The 18,630-nt window shown below is 39.0% G+C and overlaps 1 protein-coding gene across 1 annotated transcript; it reads right to left on the bottom strand.

Moving 5' to 3' along the window:
• Nucleotides 1–1,995: 1,995 nt before the first annotated feature.
• On the bottom strand, nt 1,996–6,324 carry LOC116410323 (vomeronasal type-2 receptor 26-like). Its single transcript, XM_031900574.1, has 3 exons — nt 6,096–6,324; nt 3,550–3,673; nt 1,996–3,109 (listed from the first exon to the last, which is right to left on the bottom strand). Exons 1-3 carry the CDS (start codon nt 6,165–6,167, stop codon nt 2,211–2,213), a joined length of 1,095 nt encoding a protein of 364 aa, XP_031756434.1. The 5' UTR covers nt 6,168–6,324; the 3' UTR covers nt 1,996–2,210.
• Between the last annotated feature and the right edge of the window lie 12,306 nt (nt 6,325–18,630).

Below are 18,630 nucleotides of genomic sequence, written 5' to 3'. Positions count from 1 at the left end.
CATTAACAGTCATGAAAAGGCTGCATATTTTTTAATTTATGTATATTACAACGTTTCTTTAAATTATGTTTACTATTCAGAAAGTTTAAGTTGTGTTTGGTTGGAGTTCCCCTTTTATTTAATTGGAGCTAGCATTATAATATACTTGGAGATAGCATTATAACAATTATGTAGACATGTACACTGGAAATAATATAGTTTGGAAATAAAATACAAATTGATACTGGGTACATTTCCCTTTTAGTGAATGAGTACATGGATGGGATCTATTATTTGATTCAGGGCCAGATTTTAAAGTCCCCAGTGCAGAGGCGGTCAGCATACTGCCCCCAGATCTTTGTCAATCTAGGCCCGGGCCTTTGTGGCTTGCCCACAAATCCATGCCGGACTTGATTACATGCTTAAGACCTGGGGATTAACAGAAAATAGAGTCTTTCTGTAATATGGAGAAATAAGAACCCCAATAAGATAATTTTAACATTAAGTTGGGTTAATGCCAACTTCGTACAAAGAAAATGCAAACTACTCAAAAATGAAGAATTATTTGTTCAAATGGGACACTATAGGAAAAGGCATTGCCATCTTTGTGGGCTTACTGGGTAATGTTTTTATAGCTAAAAGATCCCATATTATAGTTTGAACTGCAGTTATCAGTGCAGCCTCACATTATAGCCAGCAAGTAGGCCTTACTCATTATAAAATCACTTCCAAAGTCACAGTGAGGTTGACAGGCGCCTGCTATTGTTTATATTTGAAAGGAGAGTGAAATCCTATACACTGGCTAGTGTCAATTTATTAGGCACCATCTTTGTTTAAAATTGCTTCCTATCTACCCTGGGCTGGTACCTGCCTCTTTAATTAGCCCTGCCTGGGGTAATTCCCTCCACAGTACTACACTGCCATTATCTCCCCCCTCCTGGGCATCCCTTGCATTCACTGAAGGTGGGAGCTAGAGTCCTGGGGTCAGGTACCTGTGGAATCCCTGCAAAAAGGTTAAGGTTTCAGGCAGAAAATCCCTGATTCCCTGACCATGCAGTCAGACAGAATTTCTGGGGAGATTAAGCTGTTGTTTAAATGATTGTTTTCATTTCATTAGTATTGAACATAAAACTATTATTCATAGGTACTCTAATGCTCTTAAAGGTGTTGTTCACAGACATCTGTATTTTGAGACAGTTTGATATTTTAGCAGCTATCTGGTTGCCAGGGTCTTGTTTACCTCAGTAACCAGGCAGTGGTTAGAATGAGAGACTGGAATATGAATAGGAGAGGAACTGAATATAAAAATAAGCTGAAAGATGTAGAAGAGTAAGGAAAATATTGTAAAAACTATAAAATAAATAATGAAGACCAGCTGCAGAGTCACTAAGAAAAGGACTTTCTATAATATACTAAAAGTATATTTATCAGCAAACAAGGTTTTACTAAGTAAGTGTAAGAGATATTTTTTCTATGAGCTGCACTTGCCTTAGGTTAAATAAATCATTGTCTGAATCAAGAGTATTTTTCTGTCCTGATTGTCATGAGCTCATCATTGAGTATATGTAGATAAAGTATTAAAATAGCAAATATTATATATGTGTGGTATTCTAACACTAACTAGAACTGTAGGTTGTAGGGGCAGTTCTGAGAGTCTTATATGTGGGGCAGACAAAATGCCCACAGCTGTCACAAGCACCACTGCCCTTGTGCAGACATTAGTATAATTCCCATCATTCCCTGTCCCAGCAGAGTCTGCAACAGAAGGTCCCTTGGGTGCAGGCCCGGATTTGTGGCAAGGCCACAAGGGCCTGGGCCAAGGGCGGCACAAATTTAGGGGCGGCATGCCGCCCCGCCGCAACAAAATTTTGGCTCCCATACGGAGCAATGGGGACCTCTCCCCACTGCTCCGTATGGGACTTTAAATGTTTGCGCTCGCGGCCGCGCGGGGGGGGGTTGGGGGTGGCCGGGGTTGGGGGTGACCGATGGAGGCGGCCTAGGGGCGGCCTAGGGGTGTCTGTAAGACAAATCCGGCGCTGCTTGGGTGCCCAGGTAAGAATCATAAATCAGGACCCCAGCACTGCAAAGTAGGAATGCTAACTAATGCTTTACTTGTGGTGACACAGTAAAAAGGGAATTAACTGTAAGTAAATTAAACATACACTAAGTTAGATTAATAGGTGAAAGAAAGAATTTAATTTTTGGAGGTTTTTTTTGCTATGTTGGGGAATTTATTTGTAAACTGATAGCTTGATTCTGCTGTTTAAATGAGGTTTAAGCAATATAGTACAGCACTTTGGGATAAAGATACAGCAGAAAAGACCTGCACTAGATGCCAGGATAGCAAATACCTCTACAGCGACCATGTATTTGCCTTTAGCACTCAGATAGGCTGGGATAAAGGAGATCCAGACACTGCAAAAGAGCAGCATGCTGAATGTGATATAATGAGCTTCATTAAACCTATCAGGTAGTTTCCTCACCAAGAATGCCAGGGCAAAATTAAAGAGTGACAGAGTGAGAATATAACCATGTGTTGTATAAAATCCCATGCTGGAAGTTGCAATGCATTGCAGGATGATTCTGTCAGTGTAAGTCTTTGTGTCTCTGTTGGGGAATGGGGGGAATTGAACCAAAGACCATGTGCAGATACCAAGTTCCACCAAGGTGCACAGAATGATAATAAAGGCGGATAATTTCTTCCCAGTCCATTTACTCAACTTACTGCCTGGTTTTGTGGACCTGAAAGCTATTAGAACTGTAATGGTCTTTGCCACAATTGAAGAAATAGCCACTGTGAAGATGAGGCTGAAGGCAACTTGTCTCAGTAGGCAAATCGCAGTTGTTGGGTGGCCAATAAATGAGAAGGTACAGAGGAAAGACAACATGAGGCAAATGAGGAGAGTGTAGCTCAGGTCTCTGTTATTGGCTCTTACTATAGGTGTGTCCCTGTATATAATGAAGATCACTAACACTGATAAAGTCATGAAGATAAGTAACAGGGCAAAGGCTACTAATGTGGCTCCTAACGCATCCTGACTTGACAAGAAGTCAATATTCTTCCTTACACAAGTATCTTTTTTTGAGTTTGCCCATTCTTCTTCTGGACACGACATGCAGGTTTCCATATCTGAAACAAAGACATACAGATATTTTCAGACATAATATCTCAGTACATTTCAGATAAGGCTAGCCAAGCCATATAATAACATAATTATAATTGATTTTAATAACAAATTTTAAAATAACTAGCACTTTACAAAAAAGGCAGATATTTTGGGTATTCCAAAGATAGCTGTCTGTGTTTCTCATTTGATACAAGCTTGGCAGGGGTGCCTTAATCAGGTTCTGTGTAAAAAAATAATTATATCAATGTCTGTTATGGGGAACACTATAACCCTTGAGTTTTTGCTATTCTACTGTTACTATTCTATTATTTATATATTGTGGTTCATCGCCTAAAGCCCAGATTCCAACTGACGTTGGGCAGTCTGTTGGAAGAAATGGCATCAGGGTGTTCTTCCTTTTGCCAAAAAAAAGAGTCAAAGGCAATTTCACAGCTTTACTTACTGGTTACATTTGAAATTTCTCCCTCTGCGCAGGGAATGCAGTCATAGCAACATGATGGATTTCCATCTGGAATAACTTTCCTATATCCTGGGGAGCAGCTTTCACTACAGGTAGATTGGGGCACCTTAAAGAAAAAAAATATTCCTGCAGTTTTTAACAGCCCAATAGCATAATACTGTTGAATAATATCTTAATAATGTTTGTAAATCTGATCTTATCATCATTAAAGCACATTTTATTAAATTGAAACTTTTCTAGAAAAAAAGGCAATTACTAACATTCATAATTGATTTTTTTTCATGATTTTGGTTTTTTGTGCTCATACTCAACTTTTTTTTGGTAACAAAAAAACTGGGGGGATTTATTAAGCGCCAGAACCACAAAAACTTTGCCATCTAAAAGCTGCCAAGGTTATGTAGAAGTCATTGGGTAGCTGTCCTGTTTCCAACTGGAAGATCTTTTTTTGCTTTGGGGTATTAGAGGTTATAGTTTTTGAATGAGTTGACTTGTTTTTCTGACTCTTTCCAGCTTTCAAATAGGGCTCACTGATCCCAGATCCCAGTTGTTGTTGTTATTTTTTATTGCTTATCTTTCTATGCAGGGCCTTTCCAATTTATATTATAGTCATTCAAACCACTGCCTGGTTGCTAGGGTAATTTGGATATAGAATTACTGTTTCTGACCCCTTACATCCTGCTCAGTGGAGCCTCAGCTGCCCAGCTACTCTGCTCCTGCTCTCTTCCACCACTTACAGTGTGCTCCACTGAATCTGGCCTACTACTAGCTTGACTACCTATGTAGTTTTTCTTAGGCCCCTTGGATTCAATATATTCTTCATCAGCCAAGAGAGAATGTCACTGCTACAAACTCCCTTATAGAGACTTCTCAGGGCAACTACCTTGCTTCCTGATTGATACAGAGGCACCACTTCCTACCAGAACCTTCTACTCGGGAGTCCCTGCCCGTTTAATTACTGCCCTATGTAATAATAAAATAACATAATATTAACTACTTTCAGGATGTACTTATATGGTTGCATGGAACTCGGGGCCCCAATTTGTTTTTGATTGATTTATGATATGTAACCACTTTTTGGCTGTAAAATAGACAATGTACAGGTAGATTGGTTAGAGCAGTGATCCCCAACCAGTGGCTCATCAGCAACATGTTGCTCGCCAACCCTTTGGATGTTGCTCCCAGTGGCCTCAAACCAGGTGCTTATTTTCAGATTTCTGGTTAGAAGGCAAGCTTTGATTGAATAAAAACCCAGTGTAATTGCCAAACAGAGCCTTCTGTAGGCTTCCAGTCAACATAGGGACTACTAGATAGCCAATTATAGCTCTCATTGGCATCTTCAGGAATTTTTTTCATGCTTGTGTTGCTCTCCAAAAACTTTTCCATTTGAATGTGGCTCACATGTATAAAAGGTTGGGGATCCTTGGGTTAGAGCATGGGGTACACGTACGCACGGTACAGGCCTTGGCTATGTGGAAAGATTGAAGGGGAGGGGTAGTGCAACTTCAATTCACTTATGATGTGTGCAAAAATAAATGAAGTATGCCATAAGGTTCTTGCTGCAAACAGAACTCAATTTATTGTCCAAGACAATAAAAGGCAGGGTTCATAATATTTACAGTCCAGAGTGGCAAGATACGATCAATAAATAAATGATGATACAATTGTCATGACAGTAGAGGAGACAGCACAATGTCACACCATGCAGAGACAGCTAGGGAAGTTTAAAGGTTCACCTTTTAGGTTTTCAATGCCTCATGTGGTCTGGATTCTATACAGCAGACATGGATAGGGGAGTAGACTATGCCTGATTCTCTCAGCAGTACTGGAATTCCTTTACTTTGGCAAGCAGTGCCTAGGGGAGAGCTACTCCCTCCTATCAATCCTAAGTGGGAGCACTGGCTGCTCATACTAGCTAAATCTACCTATCTCACTTTCTTAGAAAGTGCTATTAGAGTTATTAACCTGTCAGTGTCTAAGCCTCGTTCACGGGGTCCCTGCTCCCTGACTTCATGAGAGGTAATGGTCAGTCTAGGGCAGCACAGTCTTACTGGGGCCTTTTTAATTCCAGGATCCCTGAAACATCCACCTGGTTCAACAGATGCAGCCCAAAGGAGAAAGGACCGCCCTTAACCAAACATTATATCAAAGTGTGGCAGGAAGAGGTTATAAACCTATGGGTCAATAATAGAGATATGCTAAATAGCAAAATAGAAACATGGGTATGTATCCAGAAGCAGAATTAGCACCTACCTTTTACAGTACTTTTGCAGATAGCAACAAAAAATAAGAACATACATGTGAGTTATAGAGTCTTATAGAAGGTGGGGTTGCACGCTTGGGTTAGGTGGGTTGCAGAGCAGCTCAGATCAGTACTGTAATTCACTATAAACATAGTTTTATTTATACCCAGTCTATGAACGCAGGCATGGAAATTGTCTGACTGCCCCACTGGAACTTTAAGCTAAAACATTATCATCATTGAGAGCTGATTGTTGTCTCTTTTTTCAAAGCAAAAAGCAGTCACTTACCCCATTTATTTTTGTTTCCCATGTTATATCACTGTCATTAATAATAAACTGGTGTGTCCCACTGGCAGACATACGATAGTGCCCAACTTCAGTGACTGCTACCGTTTCATTAGGGTGCTGCACCCAGTTTAACAGATCCACTTGCGCCGGTCGGTTTCCTTCTTTATCAAATAGAATCTCATCTCCAGCAGACGTGATAAACTTCACACTCTTAAGGTACTGGCTCAACTGAGATGTGCAGAAATGGATTAATTAATACAATTAATAGCAGCAATGGTTGAGTAGTACAATAGGTGACTGAACATTATAAGTGAATATTTGAAATTTATGCTAAAGATAAATCATAGCAACAGTGGTGATTTGATTTATTGATGCATTAATCCTGAAACAAATATATTACATTTTCTTGGGGTCAGCTTTAAATTTGTGCTACATTTGTCCAGTGACCAGATGTGCAACTCCTACTCTCCCACTATATGGGTTCAAGGAACCAGTTCTGTAAATTAGACTTAGATGGTAACATTCTATCTTATTTCATTAGGGGAATATACTGTATAGAACACATGTTCCTGGTGTGATTCTGCAGTAGGATCTGGACATTTTTTCTATATTTAGTTGGTTGCTTTTATACTTATTACTGTAGATTTTTGTGACTAAGGGGCAGATTTCGTAACATTCTTATTTTCGTGGTTTTTAAAACCACATTTAAACTGACTTTCTCTAAAATCATGTATGCCAGGTGATTTCTCCCTAAAACATGTATGCCAAGTGATTTCTTAGAAAAAAGTACAAAAAAATTGTCACATAAATGAAAGCTTCAAGAAAAACCTGGAAACTTCTAAAACCACAAAGGAAATAAAGATATTCTAGTTGTAAAAAGAACTCCTGCCATTGGTTTCTCAATCACCTCGACAGCTTTTATAAATAATAAAAAATAACTGACGAAACAATAGCCAGTATTACAGAAACATCTGGTCACCCTGGATAGATTACCTACAGAAGTTAAGCCAATAAGGTTATACACAATACACTGCTATTTGCCCAGCTACAAAATGATTCCCCCCCTTTAGGGCTCTGGTACACGGGGGATTTCGCGCAAATCGCCGAAAAAGACTCACGAGGCTTTTTCTGCGATTTCCCGAAATCGCCCCACCGCATCTGCCATCCCGCCGGCGACTTACATGTTCGCCGGTGGGATGGCAGGGGGAAGGCAACTCGGGGAGATTAGTCGCCCGCGAGCAGGGAGTTTTGCCGCGGGCGACTAATCTCCCCGTGTACCAGAGCCCTAACAAAACATAGATAAAGGTATAATTTGAGTCGCACGAAAAGAGTACATTCAAACTGTTTGATTATGTTGAACTGATAATGTGAATGTGGAATAATACTTGACAGTAACGACTTGTTATCAGACTTTGCTTTAAGTCCACAAATGAACAATTATTTGTATATCTCTTACCCTCCCCTCCCTCCCTTTCCTTCTGTGCCCCCCACCCCAAATTCATTGTTAAAACCAAAATAAAGAATTATATTAAAAAAAAAAATAATAATTAATGGTAAAAAAATTGGCTAAAACAAGATGAATTGAAAAACAAACCAACAACCTGTAGTAAATGCCCCCCTAAGTATTGCTATTCCTCCACTGTTATTAATAGCTGCTGGGTATATTGCTTCACCAGCACATAAAAGGGCTCATTTACATCTGTAGAGGCATTGGGGTAACTTGTGCTTTTTTTCCTGCTGTTGGGTCTAAAACCATTTTCATTAAAGGTACTTGTGTCTAAATGCACTCTTTGCAATTATAATATAATTATATAATTGAGCTCAACACTGCTGAGTCCTTCCTGCCTTCCGTTGTGATTTGGGAGCTACTGAACCTATTGATGCAGGGAATCCCTGGAGGTACCACCACCTCCAGACCAGGAGATAGCTCCAGAGTTCCATCAGCCCCCTGTGTCAAAAAACCCTGCACACTTGTATCATTCACACACATCACTTGCACACCAAACACCGCAAATAGTACAAGCAAACACCAGGTAGGTACACCAGGTAGACTTAAATAGACTAAAAAAGATGGTGCAACTGTGCCCAATTTGCTATAAAGCTCATGCGCAGTTGGGTCCATTTTGGACTCCGCTTGCCGCCACAATAAAGGTTGCATTGTGGGAAAAAAACATGGCAGCTGTGATCAAAATTGCACTTTTCTCACTTTGTGGATGCAAATGAGCCCTATATTATGTCATTTATCATTGTCGTTCTCACTTATGTCTCTTTTTAATTATTTAAAATGTGTTGTTTTGAAGCTACAGACCAGGATCAGTGCTGCTAAGCTCTCGCCCATCTCTCTCTGCTCTCAGTAAGGGATTTCTCAGATTCATTGAACTGGAAACTGCACATGCCTTCCATCTCCTGCTTTATTTGCATATCTGTGATACAACTGGCAGCCAATCAGATCAGTGAAATGCAATTGAAGCAGGAGAGGGAAGGTGTGCACAGTATCCAGTTCAGTGCCAACTCCTTGTTTTGAGCAGAAAGCAAGCTGGAGTCGGCAATCCCTTCAGGAGACAGAGGAGATCCTATCAGCAGCACTGATCCTGGTCTTTAGCTTCAAAACTAAACATTTTAAATAGTAAAGAGGAAATACAAAAATGTTTTTTTTCTAACAGGAGCTGTTTAAATTCAGACTGAAGGTGAACATCCCCTTTAAAGGAACAGTAACACCAAAAAATGAAAATGTATAAAAGTAATTACAATATAATTTACTGTTGCCCTGCATTGCTACAACTGGTATGTTTGCCTCAGAAAGACTACTATAGTTTATATAAGTTAGCTGCTGTGCAGCCATTCAAAGGAGAAAAGGCACAGGTTACTTAGCAGATAACAGATAAACCCCCATTATATGGGGCTTATCTACTAGTTATCTGCTATGTAACCTGTGCCTTTTCTCCTTTTTTCCAGCTTGAATGGCTGCCCCCATGGCTACACAGCAGCTCATTTATATAGTAGCTTTTCTGTAGCAAAAACACCAGTTTTTTGCAGAGCAACAGCACATTATATTTTAATTACTTTAAAACACTTTAATTTTTTGATGTTACTGTTCCTTTAACAATAAATTACAAAAGAACCTCCTATTTTACCATCGTTGTGTAACTGTAATCCCAAAAAACGAAGGAGTGCGAAATAACTGCAGAGATATATCCAAATTTATAGAGAGCCTCATTCATTTTCCATTTTCATCATGGGTTTTATGCTTATGGGCAGTTTATGCTTATACATACCCTCCAGATTTATAGGCACAAACAAAGGCAGGTGCAGTGTATTATGGGGGAAAAAACATGTGTAGTTTTATAGGCAGAAAAAGGGCATTATTATTATCTGTAATAATTATCTGTAATAATTCAGAGAAAAGCTAAGTGCAAACATACAGTGCGATTCTGTGCCAAACATTGTAACTAGTAACTCCCTTTCTTGTTAGATCTCATCATTGCAAGGTACTGGAACTTGACATTTAACATGTACAATTCAGAGAGTAACCAGAGGACGATTGGTTTATGGTGAGATAAAGAAAAAAAAACATAAAAAAAGCCAAAAAAAGAACCAGTATTAGTATGTACTTGTCTCATGCTATACACACAGCAGTGTCTTAAATTTTATCAGCTTTATCAGCTTTCTGAATAAACACGCAGGGGCTTTGCCCCGCTTGCACTTTACTTGTTATGCCGGCTGATTCAATTTTTTGTCAGACTGTATTGAGAGTGCCGACTCTCTCGGCCGTGCACCAAGTGGAAAATTCTCTGGAGGAGGTAAGGGTGTGCTGGTGTTTTGAACTTTTCTATTCAATTTTATCACCCCATTCCTTGTAACCAGTTACCTGTTTATAAATTGATACATTTAGAGCCATATATAGAAAATTGGTTGGACTTTTAAATTTGCACCAGTAAGATCTAACAAAAGGGCAGGGGGCATATAAAGCTGGATGTACCATCATATCTGGCTTTGTGCAGGCCAATGCACTATACAATAACCTCAAATGTTTTCATTCCTTTTTTGTGTTCTATGTAAATTTCATGAGTTCAGGTTTAGTGGCAGCAAAGGGACAAAACACATTAAAATTCCAGGTTCATGGTTCAGAGGCCTCATGTCAAATCACCTTTAAGTGCAGTAAGATGTAAAGGCCATGTGTTGTAGCATACAGTATGCCGTTACCCATAGCTATGAGCAGAAAATACCAGAACACTTGCTTACTTTCATATAATTGACCTCATGAAGATCTGATGCTGAAAATGGTTGTTTCTGGAAATGATCTAATAGCAACTGGTGCAAAGCGTGTGCCAGAGCATATACAGCTATGTACACATTGTATGTAAGTCTGAAATTGTCAACATCAAAGTGAAATGCAGGTAAAGTTCTAAAATATTCATATCCGGAGCAGGTAACATTATCTTCAAACTGATTATCTGGGACAGAACACTTAAATAATCGTTGCCAGGTATTCTTCAGTATATAATTTGGGTATGTGTCTGGCGTCACTCTGTAAAGAAATTCCTTGAGGCCTGGAATGACGCCTTTAGAAGGACGGAGCAATAAACAAGCACTTATGGGAGGCAACTTGAACTCAGGATCAGGAAATGCGGCGGCAGGCAAGCAGTCAATAAGTATCAGAACCTTCTCCCTGATCATGGGACCAAGAACTTGTGCTACAAATGATGATAAATACAATGTATACTCTGTGGGGAAGTTGACAATGATCACTTTGGCTAAAGACTTAACTATCATATCCATCTCTTTTATATAGTATAGCATATCTTTTTTCTTTCCCAGTGACAGCTTGAGTACATAAGCAACACAGTTCCCATTTGCAACAATTCTGTCTCTTAGGTCCTCACTGGATCTCTCATAACTGTCCTCTGCAACTGTTATAATCCCAACCCAAGTCCAACCAAAGTGTATCAGCAGCATGGCAATGGCTTCATTCTGGTCTTGATGGGTGTGAATGGTACGGAAAAAATATGGAAACCTCCTCTTGTCATTAAAAATAGTATCAGTGGCTCCATAACTGACCTATGAGATAAAAAGGAACATTTATGGGGGAACTCCACCCAAACACAACTTGAGCTTTTTTTTTTTAAAGTAAACATACATTCAGGCAATTTTGCAATATACATCAACTGAAAAATATGCAGCCTTTTCATGATTTTTAATGTAATAATATGGTTTGGAACAATGCCCTAAGCCCCGCCCCCTGTTCTCCTGCTGATCTGACTGACTACGTTTAGACTCACATAAAATGAACAGTAGCCGACTGTCCTCAGCCTGCCTTTGCCCTGCATCCTCCCAATCCCATAATCTCCTGCACATCTGATGTCAATAAGAGAAGGAACATCACATTGCAATGTATTGTGGGTTATGTAGTCCCTGCATGATGTCTGTAATCTGAGAAGTTGTTACAATTTGTAACATAAATGTTTTAGTCCCTCCTCCCCTGCCAGGTTTTCTAATGATGCAGAAAGGGAAGAATTGCTCTGAATCTGGGTTTAAGCATATAAAAATATTTTTTTTCATTATTTTTCATATTGCCCCTATACATTTCATGCATAAACTAATGAAATACCTAATCTATTTCTGCAATCTCTGTCATATATGATATCTAGCCTAATGGCATCAAACAGAGAACAACTTCATCATATTCCAGTAGCCATTACCTGTGGGTAGTGATAAACTTGCAATATATTTGAAATGATTAGAGATGAAGAAGAGTAGAGATCTCCAATGAAAGCAATGGCCTTTCCCTGCTGGCGGCAGTTATAATTAGGATAGAGTGGATCCACTCCAGATAAACCCTGTAAGGTTGTCACCACAGCCCCAAAATCCATACTGCAGGTGTCAAATATGTCATAGCCCAGGGAAATATTGGGTAAAATAGCCATATTCATGTTTATCTCATTCACCGCATATTCAAAGGTTAAAAAGTGTCTAATAAACTGTGTGGAAAAACTAAGAGAAAGATTGAATGCAATTCAGTACTCCATCCTATCCCATAATAGGCCTCATACTGCTTGATATTATGGATGAACTAAACCACATGGATGATCAAGGAAGACAACCACAACCAGTAATCAACATGACCAGTGTTAGTGAGTCTACTTTGGGGGGAAATTATACATATACATTCATAATTGGTGAATTAACTGATTTGATAATATCATGATATATTGGGTATGGTAATACAATTTAATAATCATATATATAAACTATTTATTAATCTTGCAATAGTTATTGGTTAATTGTTTAGCGATTTTAAAAAGTAGCTTGGCCTCTGTTTTTAGAGCAATTAGTTTAACCAAAGTTAACATAGACATGCACTGTATTTAGAGTGTGATGGTCTTTGTGTTGAGCAGACATTTAGGGAAAGATTCATGAGATCACGAGTTCGAATCTCGATGGGAATGGGATAAATTCGGATTGGATAAGATAATTTCTTAAGATCGCAAATATCACGAATATGCTTACGAAAAAATCATATTAGTCATGATAATATTGTATTGCCGATCCGAAATTTTCGTACCGAACAATCGTAAAATGCAGGAAAACTTTTCCGACTTTGATCCTTCTGTGCATGATTTTGGAAGCCTCCCATAGGACTCAATGGCACTGTACAGCTCCAACCCGGCCCAAGGAAAGTCTCCCATAGGGCTCAATGGCACTCTGCAGCTCCAACCCGTCCCAAGGAAAGTCTCCCATAGGGCTCAATGGCACTCTGCAGCTCCAACCTGGCCCAAGGAAAGTCTCCCATAGGGCTCAATGGCACTCTGCAGCTCCAACCCGGCCCAAGGAAAGTCTCCCATAGGGCTCAATGGCACTCTGCAGCTCCAACCCGGCCCAAGGAAAGTCTCCCATAGGGCTCAATGGCACTCTGCAGCTCCAACCTGGCCCAAGGAAAGTCTCCCATAGGGCTCAATGGCACTCTGCAGCTCCAACCTGGCCCAAGGAAAGTCTCCCATAGGGCTCAATGGCACTCTGCAGCTCCAACCCGGCCCAGGGAAAGTCTCCCATAGGGCTCAATGGCACTCTGCAGCTCCAACCCGGCCCAAGGAAAGTCTCCCATAGGGCTCAATGGCACTCTGCAGCTCCAACCCGGCCCAAGGAAAGTCTCCCATAGGGCTCAATGGCACTCTGCAGCTACAACCCGGCCCAAGGAAAGTCTCCCATAGGGCTCAATGGCTCTCTGCAGCTCCAACCCGGCCCAAGGAAAGTCTCCCATAGGGCTCAATGGCACTGTGCTGTTCAAACTTGGCCCAAGGAAAGTCACGATAATGAAGCTAGAGTGAATCCAAAACTTTCATACTCTGCGCAACAATACGATTTTGTCGCACAAATTTTGTCGCAAAGTGCGAAAAAGTTGCGCAAAATACGAATACGCTCAGAGAGTTCGTGGATTAGTAAATCTGCCCCTTAATGTCCCATAAAGTCGTAACAAATGCAATAAAACTGATTACTTGCATTTCTCCTATAATAACTTCCAGCAATTAAGAAAATTCCCATTTGACTTATTGCTGGAGAAATGCCATGTTTCTATGGCTCAAGTGCTGAGATCCAAACTTCTACTGCCGTAGTTCTTTTTCTTAGAGATCAGAGGTCTTGCCATAATAGCTGGATATCAATTTTTATTGCTTCAATTTGGGCTGTTTTGTTTAAGTGTGTATTAATGACAGACAGCTGTTTGGCATGAGAGGGGTCTCTGGTTGTCTAATCAGTATTTGGTGTATCGAAGGATAGAAACCAACTTTTGGTTCTGTTCAGATCTAGCCTCTCAGGCTAGAAAGTGTAATAATTTCTTGTGGCCTAACACAAACTATTTGTGGTAGGCGTTGGCAGTTAGGTAACCATCTTGGCCAAGCCCCTAGAATTTCCACTGATTTTGACATCCTTTTATTGCTTTCACTGTCTTTGATTACCTACTATAATTGTAAAATTAATAATACTAAATCAGCCAACATGTTTATGCGATATATTGACCACTGCCATCTGCACAAGGACAGAAAACATATAGAACTGATGAACAAAAGGCATAATTCATTAACTGCCCATTAAAGGGATGCATGGAGTATTCTTTATCCCTTAAAAGCACAGCTCCAAAATAATAAAAAAAAATCATGTATTTCATTTGAAGAGATAAATGGAAATACTCACAAATTACATACGCCCTTTATAGGGTGACTAACAGTGTCTGTATTTTGATAAATATATTGTTCAATATTCTGGTAGACTGACAGTTGCAAGAGTCCTCCAAGAATGATGTCTCCCGCTCTTGTGTAATGGATGAGATTTGTGTTTTTAGGAGGCTCACATACATTATCTGATGCTGCTATTTCAGTAGCTTTGCAAAATATCATCAAAACTGCACTTACTTTCTGCAGTAGCCCATTCCTGCAATTAGATAGCACATGTACACTGTTTGGGCTAGGAACGACTGTTTTATCTTTTTATGAAAGTCTAAAAAAAAAGCCTCAGAAATCATTTCAATTACTTGCTAAATTCACATTTGGTTTCAGATACATGCCATTATCATTTAAGCTATTATAAACTATGGATGCATTACTCAATGCAGAAATGGGTAACTATATATACATAATTAGTCACATGTAAAGTAGGCACTCTCATATATATAAATAAATGACCTTGGGGCAGAACTGTATCAAGCAGAAATCTTGTCACTTTGAGAAAGGCTGTGGGAGCAGGCGAAACGTCAATCTTACAATAAAATAAACATCCTTTGTTTGCATAAGTGAGTGCAGCTCCTCTGAACCACTACATATATATTAAGGGCCCATTTATTAATAAGAAAAGCAGGGCTTACAGTGCCCTATAGAGAACTGACAGGAGCCTGATGGTGACCCGTAAGGGAAGAAGTGTGAAATCCTCAATTCTATACTTTTCTTATCACCCCGAAATGCCAGACAGAAGTACATTACCGGCAACAGCACAACCATCCAAGATAGAATCAGAGGCCTCCTCCTTTAAACCATTCAGCATAACTACACGGAACAAGACTCTAAATCCTTCTCTCCCAGATGCATCAGTTACTGCAAGGCAGTTAGCAAGAACAATATATTGGAAGCGTATAAAATGACTTCCTATCACCTCTCTGGATCGAACTTACAAAATGTATAAAGGGAATACTCTGGAAAGGAGATATCACAAGGCTCCGTGACTACAGGGGTAAAACCCAACAAAACATATTTCACTACAAACAGTCATTCACGACCTGCAAGCTGTAGCTGCCGATTGTAGCTGCTGATATCGGTCCGGCTTGTTTATCAATTTTCCAGTCTGTGAATTCAAATTGTTCTTTTTTTTGTTATTTTGAATAAACTTGCATATCGAATGCACACTTATTAATTAATAAAGAAAACTTATTTGAATAAGAAACTTGAAAACACCAATTTTTTCAAGTTCACAGAAATTTGAGTTTGAATATATGGCTTGACTTCTATAGAAACTCACAAGCTTTTAGAGGGCACATTTTTGCATTCCAGTTTTCAGGCTTTTTGCACATTGAAGTTTCTGAACCAAAAACACGAATTGCGAAAAAAAAAAAAATTATAACTGGAATGTTGATAAATCACCTCCTTAATGTACACTTGTAATTTTTGCAATGTAGAGATAGCAACAGCCAAAACCATTGCATCTAATGTAGCTCTTCAGTTCAATATACAGTTTTATAATCAGCTTACAAATACCTTTTTCCCCATCATATCTGAACCACAGTATGTTTAAAAACGTGCACGGACATTAACAGGACACAGAGTGATGCTGAAAGTTGTGTTTGGGCTCCAGGCATCAGTATCCTAATATTGTAATAGCTGTGATGCACCTTGTTAGCTATGTATGTGAACTGCTAAATTCCACTTGTAAAATTCCTACTGTGTGTGCAAATAAATAGTTAAATAAAAAAGAAAATAAGAAAAGCTCACAAACCTACAACATTTGTCTTCTGCTCTTATATGGAGTCAGAGAGTCTTCCCCTGTGGGCCTTTAGATCTTATGCTCTTTCTTGTACTTTTAAGTTACAGTTTATTGCTAATTCATATAAACAATTCGTTAGTGTTGTCTTTTTGAACATGGAGTTAGCCTTAATGGACAACACAAAAAAGGATGAAGACATTACAAATTATTAATTATATAGCACAGGTACAGGATCCGTTTTGCAAAATGCTATTTTTTTTGAGATAAGAGATCTTTCTATAATGTGTTTTTAAATTAACCCAATAGGATTGTTTTACTACCAGTAGGGATTCATACTGTACCTCTTAGTTACCATCAAGTACAAGCTACTTTTTTTTATTACAGAGAAAAGAGAAATCATTTTAAAATCATTTAAAAATTAGAAAAAATTGTTTATGTCTAAAAGTTAAGTCTATGGGAAATGGCATTCCCTTAATTCAGAGCTTTCTGGATAATGAGTTTCTGGTTAAGGGATCTCTGAAATAAAAAATAAAAATAATTACATATAGGACAAGTGTGTGTATAACGATGTTTCTTGAAAAGCAAAATGGATTAATTTCATAGACAACTGGCTATGAGAGTGGAACTGGGGTCATTTTGGCCCTCTGATCCTGGCATAATGATAAGGAGGATTCAGCCAAGTAGAATGAGGCCATTCTTGCCAAGAGGAGCAATGCATTAGTACCGGTATCTCTGCTGATTATAAAGTAAAGCTGGGTATCAACCTGCAGATCTGGCCAGTTGGCAGTAACCAAAAGGGGCGATGAACAATGATCAAATGTTCCTACTCTCTGTGAATAGCTTCCCATTCACCATGATGGGACAATTATACCTTAAAAGTTCTGATCACAGATACTGAGCTTCCCACAGTGTGTAGCAATGTTTTGCTTATGACCACAAGTATTGGTGGTGCCCTAGCCCGTAAAGCCCATAAAGTACCCATAAACAATACATTCCAGTATTTTAGATCTCACCTGTTATTAAACATGTATTGTAGTAGAATGGAAGCAGTAGCCACGAGTTTTAAAATATTAAAAAATTGCCGGGAATACAGAATTCTGCACTGTAAAGAGCTGTAGAAGATCTGCTGCTTTGGAACCATTCCTTATAGTATGTTTATATTCCTTAATATGTTAATATCTTGCCAAAATACAAAGCATGCGATGGACAGAGACACTGTTACAGGGCCCTGCAACAGCACATTAAGTTGTTATTGCAAGGAGTTTTTAAAGGCTTGATACAGTCTTTAGATGGAACAGGCAAGATTTATGTCCACTGGGAGTTTTTACTCTTAGAACTTAGAAATCCTAATTAAGTCAGTGATAAAATTACAGCCTGGAAAATAAAAAGCTGCAAATATTCCATCTATAAATTTGGTTTATCCTTGTGTTTATAAATATTGCAATATTGTTTGCATCAGAATAAGTATTTTTGTTAAAGGGGACCTGTCACCCTAAGAAATAACTCCAACTTATTTTCTATTTTCTTAGTTGAGCAAAATAAACTTTACTTACTCTTTATAAATAATATAAATCTTGTTTCCTTCCGTCTTGGAATTATTCAATCACAGCAAGCAGGCAGCTGCCATTTTGTGGACACTGTTATGAAGGCAAGCTTTGCATCATGCGAAATCTTGTTTCTGTACCACAATGGGGTATCAGATCTCCAGGCCCATGCACTGGCTACACAATTAGATGATGAGGAGGGAGATGTGCAGTGACATCTACGTAGTGCTGAATGGAAAACTAAAGTTATCGTCTGCCCCGCCTCTATGCCTAAGGCATAGAGGTGGGGCAAGCAATATATGATTGCCTTTATAATGGGTTTGGATGTGTTAATATAAAAATGAATTTGGATTTCATGTTTAATTTGAAAAGGACTTTTATAGTACAGCTTTTTATGCCTGGGTGACAGGTCCACTTTAAAGCATAAACGTTTCATTTACCAGACACATCTTTCATTTAACAGACAACATCTGTTCCCCTCAGAGCCAGACTTATTGTAAACATTCTGTGCACTCTCATTTTTGGGGCATTTACTGGGGGGGGGGCTGAGCTTTCTACTTCTGTAACAAGATTTAGAGCTATTATTATTTTTTTTTGTGGACAAAAATTCAACTGATTTGGAGAGCCTCATGTCTCCTGAACGTGCCAATACCTGATATGTATAGCTTTATGGAGATTTCTGACTTCTATAGATCAAAAACTCCCAGCAGTAACTTAATTTTACTTAATTTTTGGAAAGTAAATATTTGGCTGAATTCAAAATAGGCACCCATGTCTTTCTACTCCAAGTTACAGAGTCGCAATACTTTCCCACAATTGGCGGTTGTGATGAAATACTTGAAAATGGCAACAAACATTCCACTATCTCCCACATAATATTAGGTACCAAAAAAACACATCCTCAACATGAAAGCCAAGGGTCCAATGAACAGTTTGATGCCCATTGTGCATAGGATTACCACTGTATGTGGCATTTAGAGAACCCAAAAGAAGTTAGTGCATACAAAGTGCATAAGACCCCCCTAACA

This window comes from Xenopus tropicalis, chromosome 4 (genome assembly GCF_000004195.4).
Source record: "Xenopus tropicalis strain Nigerian chromosome 4, UCB_Xtro_10.0, whole genome shotgun sequence".
NCBI classification, from domain to species: domain Eukaryota; kingdom Metazoa; phylum Chordata; class Amphibia; order Anura; family Pipidae; genus Xenopus; species Xenopus tropicalis.
Note: the sequence above shows the minus strand (reverse complement) of the source record. Positions and strands in the feature narration are given on the sequence as shown.